Raw genomic sequence first — 14,413 nt, 5'->3', positions numbered from 1 at the left:
TATAATTTCTGACCTAAGTAGATATATTAAATATAGTAAAGAAATAAGGGCCTGAGGGTTTAGTTCAAAGTTAGAGTGCTTGCCTACCATGTGTGAGGGCCCAGGGTTCAATCCCCAGCAGAACATGATGAAAGAAAAGATCAGTTGATGCCCAGTGAATTCAACAACAGATTTGGCATGTGGGTAATTTTTTAAGGCGTTCACTATACAATTATTAATGAAAAAATGGTCATCTAAATTGCACTAACGACTTGCTTATTAGAAAAATTTAAAGAGTAGGGTGTGGTGACCGACAACATACCTTTGGAGTTTGAGCTCAGTCAGTCTCCAGTGCTAGGGTGTAGCTCAGTGGTAAGAGTGCGTGCCTAGTATATATATATATATATATATATATATATATATATATATATATATATATTCATGTTGGTTCACCTCTACTTCTACAAGCTTTCCTTGCCTTCCTGTAAAGGTTACATCTAGAAATTCCTCCATCCTGACTCAAATTATACTTTACTCCTGTCCTTTCACCCTCTAGTTTTTTCGTTAATTTTTTTAAAAAAAATAGTTTTAGTTAGTAGTTGGACCCAATATCTTTATTTTTATGTGGTGCTGAGGATCGAACCCAGCACCCCATACGTGCTAGGGGAGCGCTCTACTGCTGAGCCACAACCCCAGCCCCATAGTTTTTTAAAAACCAACTTTGTACCTATTGACAGATTTCTGTATCAAACTAGCTGCATGAATATTTCATTTACCATCTTTTTTTCCTAATCTAACTTCCAAACTTTCCTTTGGTATACCCATTCCACAATGCCACAATTAAACTTGTTCTTAAACTATAAACTATTTTCTGTTTCAAGTATCATCTATACACTTACAGATTTGGGTTGTTCTGCACCCATATTCACTCTTTACAAAACACCTGTAGCTATCAATAGTTGACATATTCTGAGGCCACTTCTAAGATTGTTCTATGACTAATTTACCTATACCCCATTCTGGGTTAGGCAACCAACCTCCTTCAAGCTTCCATACTGGCACTTCGGGTAAAATCTTAAACAACTTTATATTTTGTACTATTATCCACCATTAATAACATAAGGTTCCCTGACACATTCTTCATTTCTCTGCAGTGTCTAGGTCCCAGCAAAGATGTTCAAAGAAAAGTTAAATAGCTCCATCTTGCATTTTATTAGACTGAATTAAATATATTTGAAATCACTCCCAAATCACCATTTTTAGGTCATGAAAATAGGAATAATTCTGGGTCTTAAGGAAATTCTTCCATTTCCACTTAATAAAACATGACATTTTAAATACTATAAACTTCAAGCTGTTGCTGTCATAACCAAATTACTTTTTCAGTCATTCAGAAAATAACTTACCTATATACCTAAGGCTTTAACAGAAGTACAGTCCCTACTACCTCCTCCCTCTACTAAAGTACTTCCCTTATTCTTAACCTGTAGAGGGCTAGAAATACAAAACATAAATTAAATCAACTTCTGATGTTTCTAAAAAGCCATCATTAATGGACAGAATAAGTCTCTCTTGCTGGCAGACTATCCCAAAGTTAGTCAAAAGAGCGGGGTGCAGTGGCCCACACCTATAATCCCAGTGGCTTGGGAGACTAAGGCAGGAGGATTGCAAGTTCAAAGCCAGCCTCAGCAATTTAGTGAGACCCTGTCTCTAATAAAATATTTTTTAAAAAGGTCCAGGGATGTGGCTCAGTAGTTAAGCACCTTTGGGTTAAATCTCCAGTACCAAAAAAAAAAAAAAAAAAAAAGAAAAAAAGAATAGTCAAAAGAGAAGGTTTTGTAACAGGGATTTAAGCCAGGGGTGCTTAATCACTGAGTGACATAACCAGCCCTTTTTATTTTAAGACAGTGTCTTAACTTAGAGGTCTGCTAAGTTGCTGATTGGTCTCCAAATTGCAATCCTCCTCTCTTAGCCTCCCAAATCACTGGATGACTCGCAAAATATTCTTACTATTGTCTTCTGGATAATAGCTTCGCACCAATTTCCTCAACAACAACAACAAAAAAATTGATAAGAACAAAAAGACCCATATACCAATATATGACAGCCAAGATCTCCAAAAAGCATATACCCTTGGACCTAGCCTAAAAAAAATTAATATTAACACAGAAAGATACTCACTGTATTATTTTATCTGGAAAAGGTTATAAAGAAAAGCCCTGCACAGTGTATACCTGCAACTCGGGAAGCTGAGACAGGAGGATCAGGAGTTGAAAGCCAGCCTCAGCAATTTAGCAAGGCTCTGAACAACTTAGTGAGACCATGTATCAAAATAAAAAGAGCTGGTAATGTGGCTAGGGGGTTAAGTGCACCAAGGTTCAACCCCTCGTACCAAAAAAAAGTTGTAAAAATTACAAAATATGAATTATTGGCATTCAACTATAGGGACCGGTAAATTATAGCAAATCTATGACAGGACACTATGAGGTCATCAAAAGTGATGTCACAAAATCATTTAACAGTTAAGAGAGGCTAGCGTTGCTTAAAGTATGAGGCACTGGGTTTATTCTCAGCACAGCATATAAATAAGAGAACAAAGGTCCATCAATAACGTAAGAAAAAAAATTAGGAAAATGTTCTTTAAAAATACAAAAAGCAGGTTACAAAACAGTTTCTGTGGTATACAATACCAAATAAATAACTATCAAAAATGTCACTGAAATTCACTGGAAATATCAAGCCAGACAGATCCAATGCTTGAAGCCTCTATACCACTGAATTAGAATATATGACAAAATAAGTCAGTAATAATAGATTAAAATGGCTGTGGTTCTGACTGCTTCAGTTTGTTTTGGCAAAACACCAGTCCAATCATAGAATTAGTCCAGCCTAAGCAACTCAATCACAGAATTTTAGACAACTGTGACATCATCATCAGGATCAAGTTTAATTTCTTCCCTACTTATTGTTGAGCTACTGTTCCTATTTGTCATGAATACCTTTTTTGCACACTTGTAAATAATACAAAGGTGTACATACAAACACCCTATCTGTGAGTTTAATGCCTCATTAAGCTAAGTTCCATTCTTATGAAATTTGTTCTTAGAAGCCTAATTAAAGAATCTAAGAACAGTTATGTAAGAATGTTAAGGATATTAGTAACCAATAAGAAAAGTAAGGCAATACTGAATGAAATGGTAACTGGGCTTAGAAGTAATCTTAAGCACCTTCCTGAAACCCCAGCAGCTCTTCTTACAGAAAGTAAACTAAAATATAATCTGACATGAGTATAAAAATTTTGATTTTTTGTTTGGTGGTTTATTTACCAGCCCAAGAGAAATTGAGATATTCACTGATCAACAGTCTTTATTAAATGTTTTTGAAGAACTATTAATAACAGACTCATAAAAAAACACCCAACACACCCCAAAAGTTCTTTTTTCCCCCTTGAACCCAGGCAGGGCACATGCCAAGGCAAACACTACCCCTGAACTACATCCCCAGGTCTAAGAATTAGTTATCTTTTAATAAAGACCTTAAGCTTTTATTATTACAACTCTTCCAAGAAAACATAAAAAAGCTGGACAATTCTAACATATGTCTACTTTTGGTGGGGGGAGTGGGAGATAAATGAAGATGGGATCCAAGGGTACTCTACTACTGAGCTTTGTTCCCACCACTTATTTTTTGAGTCAGGGTCTCACCAAGTTGCCCAGGCTAGCTTTGAACTTAGGATCCTCCTGCTTCAGCCTCCCAAACAGATGGAAACACAGGCATGTAACACTGAACTTGGTTGGCCCCATACCCGTTTACAAAGTTCAATTATCATTCACTGAATCACTCGAGAATTTAATCCAAACATCCTTATATCAACTAAGTAGACCTGACATATAGTTGAAGTTTTACACCAAGAAACTGGAAATAATGTAATTTCAAGTTGAAAACAGAACTGAAATGCCTAAATACCATGATAGAATCCTATAAAAAGTTATAGCTTCAGAAGAAAAACCTGAAAGGCCCTTTTAAATATGACACCATTTATTGAATCAGGTTCCAACTTTGTTTGCAGTTCTGAAAATGACAGTTAAATAAAGTAAAATGATATTAAAAAAAATATATCAACTAAGTAGCAAGGTCCAGCTACTCAGAAAGCTGAGGCAACCACAAGTTTGAGGCCAGCCTGGGCAACTTAGCTGAACCATTTCAAATAAATAAAGGGCTGGGGATGCATCTCAGTGTAGGGTCCACCCCCAAGTTCAATCTCCAGTACCACAAAGTTAAAAAATATACATATATATGGATTGGGGTTGCAGTTCAGTGGTAGAGTACTTGTGGTCCCTAAATCCAATTCCTAGTGCTGCAAAATTTTTAAATAAGAGTCAACATTAATTAACAGTACCCAAGTTTTTGGTGCCCCCCCAAACTTCATTTTGAAACCCAGGTTTCCCCTTTGGGTCATAACACACAGAACTTACCTTTAACATCTATACTATGCATTCCTTTAAAAACAAATAACACTTTCCTCTTTGCCCTCCTGCTTTTAATAAGAGGTAGGACAAACCAAGCACAGTGGCACACTCCTGCATCCAGCGACTTGGGAGGCTGAGGCAGGAGTAATAAAGTTTGAGGCCAGCCTAAGCAACTCAAGGAGACCCTGTCTCAAAATAGAAAATAAAGAGAGCTAGGGATGTAACTCAGTGTAAAGCACCCTGGGTTTAATCCAAAGAAGAAAAAAAAAGACAGAACTCTGCCAACAAGAAGTAAAGATTCTTAATATGAAATGGTATAATTTTCTTTTTTTTTTATTTAATTGGTTTTTTTTTTTTTAAGTTTTAAGTGGATACAATCTATTTTTTTCAATGTGGTGCTGAGGATCAAATCCAGTGCCTCATGCATACTAGGTGTGCACTCTACCACTGAGCTACATCCCCAGCTCCTGAAATGGTATAATTTTCAAGTGGTTAAACCAAGCATCTAAAAGGCCCTCATAGATGTTCATAATAATCTGCTATGCCACAACATGATACCTATGAAAATCATGACCTTCTATCTTCTTATCCTGTAGAAACAGGAGCCTGAGAAGATATCTTTAAAATCCTTCAGAATCAGTAAACTATCATTTTCTACAAGATTATATTTTTTTATGAGCTTTATAGTTATACATAGCAGATTTATCCTAACAAATCCATACTCGCATGGAATTCAATTTCAGTTCATGATTCCCACCTTACATTAACTTCTAAACTATTAAAACTTTGGGGTAAGAGCCAGGCACAGTGGTGCACACCTATAATCCCAGCAATTCAGGAAGCTAAAGCAGAATCTCCAAGTTCAAGGGCAGCCTCAGCAACTCAACAAGACACTTTCTAATACTTATAGTGAGACCCTATCTCAAAATAAAAAACCACTTTGGGGTAAGAGAGGACTTGTTATCAGACAATGTTTTTGCTATCAACTTTTCAATAACCTGGCACTCCATTACCAATGCTTTTAGTGTCATGACAAGTATATCTCCATTTCTTATTCATCTGTTCATACTAGAAAGCAAGATGGCAACTATCCTTACTTTAGTTGAAAATTATGCACCTCCAAATAATATCTACCAAAGAGCCCTTCACCCATTGCTCAAGGGAATTATTAATAATCTTGAGGCATGAGGCCTCAGATCCTATACCTTATACAAGATCTGTATGAATTCATACAAATTTAAGGAAAATACTTTTACATGAACTTAGTAATTTTTTTTTTAATATCTAAAGTTAACCAACCCAGGACTCTCAGAAAAATGTTCTCTTTTGTCCATAATCTTTTCATCTATTTTCTTCCATTTAAGAATATCTATGTGGGAGCTGGGATTGTGGCTCAGTGGTAGCCTAGCATGTACAAGGCCCTGGGTTCGATCCTCAGCACCACATAAAAATAAATAAAGATATTATTTCCAACTACAACTAAAAAATAAATTTTTTTTTAAAAAAAGAGTAATCTATGTCGGTCATGGTAGCTCACAACTGTAATCCTAGGGACTAGTGAATCTGAGGCAGGAGGATCACAAATTCAAGGATAGCCTCAGCAATTTAGTGAGATACTGTCTCAAAAATAAATGAGAAATGGCTGGGGATATGGCTCAGTGGTTAAGTGCCCCTGGGTTCAATCCCTGATTACCACCTCCTCCCCCTGCAAAAAGGCTAAGTACTAGATAATATCCAATCTGCCCAACCAGTATTTTTTTGTTTAATCATGGTCTCAAAAGTTTACATTTACTCAGTAATATCCATAAAACAAGCATTACCAACTCTCTCAAATAAACACTTCAGTTTGGATTCATTCTCTATTCTGCCCAAGATTCCCACTTTACAGAGGAATCAGTAAAAAGTGATTCTTGGAATACAAAAAAAATGTCAGAAACAGGAGATGAGATTTTTCTGAATATCTATTTACCAAGTTTTATATAACAAAAGTAGTTTCTATGGTTGCAGATGTGGCTCAGTGGTGAGTACTTGCCTAGCTGGGTTTGATCCCCAGCACTCTGGAGAGCAGAGATTACACTGAAGATCACAAAGAACAGAACAAGAAAGTTCTGAAAAACACTGCCACTGTCACAGGAAAGCCAGAAGATTTCAGGGGTTGGTAACATACCAATTTTTTTTTTTTTTAATGGAAAAAAATATTTTTTTTAACATTTTTTTTCTTAGTTGCAGTTGGACAGAATACCTTTATTTTATTTACTTATTTTTATGTGGTGCTGAGGATCAAACCCAGAGCCTTGCATGTGCCAGGCAAGTGCTCTACCGCTGAGCCACAACCCTAGCCCAGAATTTTAATATTTATTTTTTGGTTATCGGCGGACACAACATCTTTGTATGTGGTGCTGAGGATCAAACCCGGGCCGCACGCATGCCAGGCAAGTGCACTACCACTTGAGCCACATCCCAGCCTGACCAATTCTTAAAAATAACCACAAAACCCCACCAAGCCAATAATTCATTCCAATGGAGAACTTCCTTATTTTTCTCTCCCATATTACAACCTTAATGTCTTTCTACTTTAATTTCCATCATTCTATCACTTCAATTATTCCCTTTGCATTTCACCTTTCTGCATCAAACAAGTACAGTTTAAGTCCATATTTGTCTCCCATGAATGTTCTCACCTTCCTTCACACTAGGATTCAAATATTAAGACCAATTATACTTCCATAAAGCCTTGAACTGTTAAGTGATGTTATTTACAGAGCTTTTATTAGCATTCACTATAATATCTCTCCTGTTCTCTCTAGTCCCTCCTCCTTCCTTAAAAATCTTAAGAATGGTAAGCTGGTTACCTTTTTAACACTTTCTTCTTCCTCTTGGCGTTTCTCATAGTGTGAGAAATCATCGAAAATGGAAGTGGTGTGCTTGTAGCTGGCTATGATTTTCAACACCTGCTTTGCCTTTTCCAGAGGCACTTCCTGAGTGTCTCTAGAGTTGGTCACTGGTTTATTCTCGTTGTTCTCTAGACGAATGTGTCGCAGTTGACTATTGGGAACGTCCTTCACAAAAATCCATCTGACATCAAAACGACCCTTCCATTTGTCCTGGGACCACACGCCTGCACATGTGTTGTAGTCCACAGCAGATTTCATTTCTGCAACGCCACAGAAGTGTCCACTGCCGTTGACACTGAAAAGTAAGTAAACGGGGCCTTTCCCGTTCATGGAACGATAAGCAGCATCCAGTCTCTTGTTACCATGCTCTGTGCTGCACCAGATATTATACTTAATGGAACGGTGGATATCGTCCTCAGAGTAGCTTTTAATGATGAAAACCCGGCCATGTTTCAGATTCCAGTCAAAATCCTTGGGGTTATAATTATTAATGGACCGCAGCTTCTCCAACACTGGGTGAGGTTCGGAAGGAGTAGATCCAGAACCAGTCTGAGACTGTCCTACTCCATTACCATCCACCCCATTATGACCAAACCCTGTGCCACGGTTCCGAGGTGCTACCCAGCGGGTTGGCTGAGCTGCCTGTTGCTGGACTGAGATTTGGGCAGGCTGTGGTGGAGGTGGAGGCAATGGCTGTGTCTGTTGCCCTACTGATGCCTGAGCCACTGGTGGGCTATTGTTAGCCTGCTGACCTACAGGCTGGGGAGACCCCTGGGTTGGCTGACCTATATTCTGAACCAAAGCCTGTGAGGGGGCTTTTGCCACAGGACCCTTGTTATCCCAAGTTCCAATATCCATGTTATGCTTTATTGGGGGTGGTGGAAGACTTGACCCTGCAATACCATTCTTGGTCTTCAGCTTGGGTTGTTGTTTTGCAGGCTTGCTAGCAATATCAGCCCAAGATGCTGGTTTTGGAGGAGCAATGGTAGCCGGAGGCAAACTATTGGAAGCCACGATGTTACTAGTAATTGACCCACTACCAACAGCAGAACCTACAACTTTTGGAACACTGCTTGCAACTTCTGTGCTACCCAGCTTCAGAGCTGCCATCCCTTGGTCTATAGTATTCATGCCAGGAGCCTTATTGAGGGTCTCATTGGCAAAAGCTGACTGTCCATCAATCATGGCTCCACCTAAGGAGCTAGGTGCATAAGCATAATTGCTACTATATCCAGAGCTCTGAGTAGACTGTCCCTGAGAACTGTTATTTCCCCATGCTGAGAAGTCGATCCCACTAGGAAAAAAATTAAAACCATGCTGACCAAGAAATGGAGTGCTACCTAGGGCTCCTGGCTGCCCAAACATTGCATCTGGTAGGAAGTGGGGCTCTCCGTTGCTCAGCTGTCCATAAGAAGTTAGATAGGGCATGGCTGTGTCACCCCCCGTAGACCAAGCAGCTTCACCCAAAGAATAGGAGAAGCCAATGGAGGGGCTGTAGTAACTGGGTAAGTAGGAGTCTGACATAGCAGTATATGCATTATTCTGTGGAAGAAAGAAAGAAGCAAATCAATCAAAAAAATAACAGGACATTTTCTCCCCCATTAATCAAGTATTTCAGCCAAATCTACCATTAAAAAAAAAAAAAAAACAGGAGAACAGCACATTCAATAATCTCTTTCTGTAAACTCACTGGTGTCCTTGTATTCTAAGGAATTTTGGTACGTTAAGTGAAATGTTTAAGCATTATAATTAAGCTGATATGTAGAATAAATATGAACCTTAACTTTAATACATTCAGGAAAAAAAACACCCATTTCATCAAAAGTTATGTCTTGCTCTATGTTAAGTGTTGGACTGAGACTTTTATTAAAATCAATTATCAATTTAGAAAGAGAAAAAAAACTATCAGAGGGAGGGAGGAGAGGAACCACTGAGGAGTAAAATAAAACAAATTATATTCCATGCATATATGATTATGTCAAAACAAACTCCTTTATTCTCTATTATGTATAACTACAATACATTAACAAGACATTTAAAAAATAATAATTATCTTTGGATTTAAGGAGTGGGACTTTTGGAAGAGCAGGAGTATTTATGTTTCCTACCAAAACCAGATTAATAGGTCCATGGGGGGGTGGGGGGACTGGGAATTTTAAGATCTAACACAAGCATTAATCATAAAATTTTGTGCTATCCTCTTAGAAAACCATCTAGGAATGTCAAAAAATGCCACTATAATTATAACCTGGAAAGAAAATGTTCAGTGGCTTCCAAAGGACTTAAAATGAGAAAACTTTTATTTCACCTATAAAATCAAAGATCTGTAACTTGAGATGCACAATTTTCTATTAGAAATAGGAAAAGTATAATTAAAGACAACATATACCCACACTCCTTTAAAAAAAATAAGTAGTCAAAATATGAATTCATGTACAATTAATCTTCATGTTAGGATATAGATTTTATTACAAAAACCTCAATCACTAGATCTTTAGTTTGTGCCTAACAGAATTTTTAAATAAATCTTAAGAGCTTACAGGACACCCTTTAAGTGAAAAGCCAAAAGTATGTAAACCTTGACATAGATAAAAGACACCTAACTCGAATAGTTCTGATAATTTAAGGATTCATTAACTAGTCAATTGAATCTTAAATAAGAGTCTAAGATACTACCTAAGCTTGTATTCCCAAGGTCAATAATACTCTTTAGCCATAAAAAACACATCTCTTCAATATTAAAAATTTCCAGGGCTACGGTTGTGGCTCAGTGGCAGAGCACTTGCATCGCGCATATGAGACACTGGGTTTGATCCTCAGCACCACATAAAAATAAACAAAATAGGGGCTGGGGGTGTGGCTCAAGTAGTAGCTATTCGCCTAGCATGCGTGAGACCCTGGGTTCAATTCTCAGCACCACATAAAAATACTGTGTCCACCTAAAACTAAAAAATAAATATTTAAATAAATAAATAAGCAAAATAAAGATACTGTGTCCATGTATAACTAATGTTTTTTTAAAAAATTAAACTAATGGGATATGATAAAATGGCTGCATTTTCCTTGGCCAATTAAATTTGTCATTAAAGACAAAGTTAAAACTTTTCACACATTTCCTCTCAAATTTAAAAATTCTCCAAGACAGTGTTAAAATTTTAACACAGACCCAAATCCATTACGTATAAGAAACTCAGTAGGGGCTGGGATGTGGCTCAAGCGGTAGCGCGCTCGCCTAGCATGCGTGCGGCCCGGGTTCGATCCTCAGCAGCACCACATACCAACAAAGATGTTGTGTCCGCCGAGAACTAAGAAAAAATAAATAAATGTTAAAATTCTCTCTCTCTCTCTCTCTCTCTCTCTGTCCCCCTCTCTCACTTTCTCTTTAAAAAAAAAAAAAAAAAAAAAAAGAAACTCAGTACTCAGGAGGCTGAGACAAGAGAATTCCAAGTTCAAGGCCCACCTAGGCAATTTAGCAAGACTCTGTCTCAAAATAAAAAATAAAAGGGGCGGGACATAAAAAATAAATAAAGTTGTAAATGAATTAACGTGTAAAGCCCTGGGTTTCAGCCACATGCCAAAAGAAGTACACAAAACTATTCTTGATAAAGTACACAAAACTATTCTTGATAAACTACAAAAAAAAAATCTTTCTTCATCTACTCATTCAACATTTCTATTTCTCCCCCGTTTTTTAAAAAACGGGTATTTAAGCTTTTAAAGAAAACTTAAATGCACTTAATATCAGAGATTATGCCAAACTATAGCTGAATGCCTACACCTGAACTGGTAGGTTCCTATGTACCCCTGAGCTCAAAAAATCTGAATTATGCAATGTTTTACAAGAATTACCTCAAATTGTGTTTCTAAATGTTCCCACTCTCCCTGTTATAATGATTATATAAGTAAACTACTTCAATATCAGGAATCTATTAGTAGTTCATTCCTCTACTTCCTTCCCTATTTTTCTTGATTAACTGGATGCCTTTTCTGAAATTTTTCCCAATCACTTAGGAGGTTTTATTTTGTTGCAACACTAGGGATCAAACCCAAGGTCTCATGCATGCCAGCCACTGAACCAGATACCTAGCCCTACTTAGGTGACTTCTATACTTCCAATGCAAAAAATCTTAGAGGAAATCTAAAAGCTTTATGTATGTATCAGGTCCAAATATGGCTCCGCACTAACATGTCAATTATTGAACACTACAAACTGCATTTCATACAGCATATGTTCAGAATTTATACAAATGTTCCATGAACTTCTTGATCTTTTACAATCTTAGAAGAGATCTTGACTTTTCTTCTTTTGATCTATTAATCTGAAGTTATACTAGCTAAAATTTTCTGAGTCCCTCTGGGACCTAAAATAGTAATACAAAAGAACTATTGAATCAAACAAGTTTCTACATGCACAGGTCATATTAACAGTATGTGAACAGACATGCAACTAATCTTCTCATTACAAGGCTTTACACTGCAAAAACTTGAATCATTTTTGGAGAATGGGGGTTGTGGTGATACAGAGGATAATACAGGCATAACTCTATTATTGTTTATTTTTTTCATAGTTGTAGATGGACAGCATGCTTTTATTTTACTTGTGTATTATGTGGTGTTAAGGATGGAACTTGAGCCTCACATATGCTCTGCCACTGAGCTACAACCACAGCCCCAGGCACAACTCTTGCACAAGCCCTCTACAACTGAGCTAGCTCTTTACTCAATCATTCTTAGTCTGACTTTAGTTTATGCTAAGCAGCACTTTATTTCATAAATCCTACAGCTCCCTTCAGTGAGAAATGAAAGGTACACAAAGTCTATCTCTGTAGATGTTAAGTATATCTCAAAATACCAAGTATCTGCAAATGCAGCTCAGTGGTAGAGCACTCGGCTGAGCATATGCAAGGCCCTAAGTTCCTCAGTACCCCATGCCCACCCCAAAAAAATAAGTATTAAAATCCAGAATAGTTCTTATAAACTAAGAGCCCATTAACTAGAACTACAGAGAAAGAAAGAAGCCAGCTCTAAATGAAGTTGAGGCGATTTTGTTAGAATTATTCCCATGGGTAGAGGCAGTAGGTACCCAAGTTCAAGGCCAGCCTCAGAAACTTGGGAGACCCTGTCTCAAAATAAAAAGGCCAAAGAATGTACCTCAGTAGGAAAGGGCCCCTAGGTTCAATTCCTAGTACAAAAAATAATAATAATAATAATAATTCTAACACCATTATTAACCCAATTTTCCTAAAACAGTTTTCTGGAATTTTCCCAGAAAATTTAGCACTGATAAGTAGTCTCATGCTTTGCAGTGGAAGACCAATTACTCTAACAGGTATTGCAGTTAGTATACAGTAAAATGTTACCAAAGTAGTTCAGTCTCAGTACATTGTTTGCTGACAATACAGAGCTAGGAAACTTACAGACTATAACATTTGTAACAACTGTTTTAATAACACTAATAAGTATTAAGAAAGTGACTCTCCCCTCAAAATGATTGACAGGACAGAGAAAGACCAACATTATGCTACACCCTTTGATCAAATATGTAAATGGTCAATTACTCACGGGCCTTGCCTGTGGACTCAAGTAAGGTTCAAAATCATCATCATTTAATCCATCCTTTTGATGTACAGATCCATTTTGTACTAAAGAAAAAAACTGCAAATTAACAAATGTAGCAATTCTACAATCTCCCTCCCAAGTCAGTCAAATATATCCTAGCCAGAGAAAAACATAACTAGTTCAGACAGCAAATAAGTTTGAACTTCAAAAGGGTAAAGATGAGAGGGAGGCAAGATTCCTGAGTGAAAACGCCTCCCTCCACCCAGCACAAGTTGATCTAAAAAAGGTCATTTTATTGGCTCTTCTAGATTACAATTCCTTCCCGCTTCCCCTCCCCCATCACGTGTGAGTTACTTCCAGAAAGTGATCCACGAGGATGAAAAACAAAGGCCTCCTAAGACCTACAGGAAACTAAGGACCTGGGGCATTTCAAAACCAAATCCACCCCCACCCTGAATGAATTACTCCTTGTTAGCGAAAAAGCTGTTCGCCAGCTGCAAGAACCCTCCGAAAGGGTCAAAACACTTAAGCGGGAGGCACCTGTGAACTAAGCGGCTTCGGAGAGGTCCCCTCCCCGGGGCGCTGTCCCGAGACCCCGCCCCCACCGCGGGGTCCCCCTCCCAGCCCGGGGCCACCGGCGGAGCGGGGCTTACCTTTGTTTCCTTGACCTTTGGGTCTCTGCGGACGAAGGGAACGTCGCCGAGCAGCAAGTTGTCCGGGAAAAAAAAAAAACGGAAAGGGAAAGACAATTGAAAGCAGGGCCCGAGAAGGGAATAAAGAAGCAGGCCTAGGGGAGGCGTCAGGAATGGTGGTGAGGGGGAGGCTGAAAGCGGGAGGCGGGGAAAAGCGCTAGGCCGGCGCGGCCGCGGGAGAAAAAGCGGGGGACGCGCCAGCTGCGACGCGAGGGAGCCAGGGCTTCAAGGAAGGGGAAGGAAACGAGGAAGGAAAACCAGGCCCGCTGAGGGGAGGGAGCGCGGCGCGGCCGGTGGGTTCCGAGACCCGGGGAGAAGCGGGAAGAGCGGGCCAGGCGCGAGACGCTGGGCGCGGCTGGCCCGAGAGGCCCGAAACCCATTCCGCGAGAAGCGCCGGCGCGGCTGGGCCAGACCGGGGGCGGCGGGCCCGGGCCTAGTCGGGCTCCGTCTCGCCTCACACAATGGCCGAGGCATGCGGGCTGGGCCTGTACCTGCTCCAAGAGGCTGCTGGCCGACATGGCTCTCGGATCCTCACGGGTGGCGACGGCAGCGGACTCTCCTCAGGGCGGCAGCGGCGGCGAATGAGCCCCGGCGGCGGGAGCAGGCGGCGCGGCGGCGGCTTTTGTCCCTGACACTCGGGAGCCTCGGCGGACGCAGCGGAGACACAGCGCGCGGCTCGGGCTCCGGCTCCGACTCGGCGACGCTCTAGCCCGAGAACTCAACGCCCGTCTCTATGCTTTTACGCGCGCGCCCGCCCCTCACAGCCGGAATAAGGGCGCCGAGCGGCGGAGGCGGGCGGCGCGCGCGGCGCGAGCGCTGA

The 14,413-nt window shown here is 39.7% G+C and overlaps 1 protein-coding gene across 2 annotated transcripts in view; it reads right to left on the bottom strand.

Annotated features, from left to right (window-relative positions):
- Ythdf2 (YTH N6-methyladenosine RNA binding protein F2) overlaps positions 1-14,413 on the bottom strand; it is a 35,854-nt gene extending 21,441 nt beyond the window's left edge. The window contains exons 1-4 of one of the 2 annotated variants that reach the window (XM_078025719.1): positions 14,085-14,413; positions 13,555-13,579; positions 12,905-12,984; positions 7,301-8,884 (exon numbers count right to left, since the gene is read on the bottom strand). In XM_078025719.1, coding sequence (XP_077881845.1) covers positions 7,301-8,884; positions 12,905-12,984; positions 13,555-13,579; positions 14,085-14,111 — 1,716 coding nt within the window. In that variant the 5' untranslated portion in view covers positions 14,112-14,413. Of the gene's footprint in view, positions 1-7,300; positions 8,885-10,508; positions 10,643-12,904; positions 12,985-13,554; positions 13,580-14,084 lie in introns of those variants that run through there. The other variant, XM_078025720.1, reaches the window with a different exon arrangement.

Source organism: Ictidomys tridecemlineatus, chromosome 11 (assembly GCF_052094955.1).
Source record: "Ictidomys tridecemlineatus isolate mIctTri1 chromosome 11, mIctTri1.hap1, whole genome shotgun sequence".
Taxonomy (NCBI): Eukaryota; Metazoa; Chordata; class Mammalia; order Rodentia; family Sciuridae; genus Ictidomys; species Ictidomys tridecemlineatus.
Note: the sequence above shows the minus strand (reverse complement) of the source record. Positions and strands in the feature narration are given on the sequence as shown.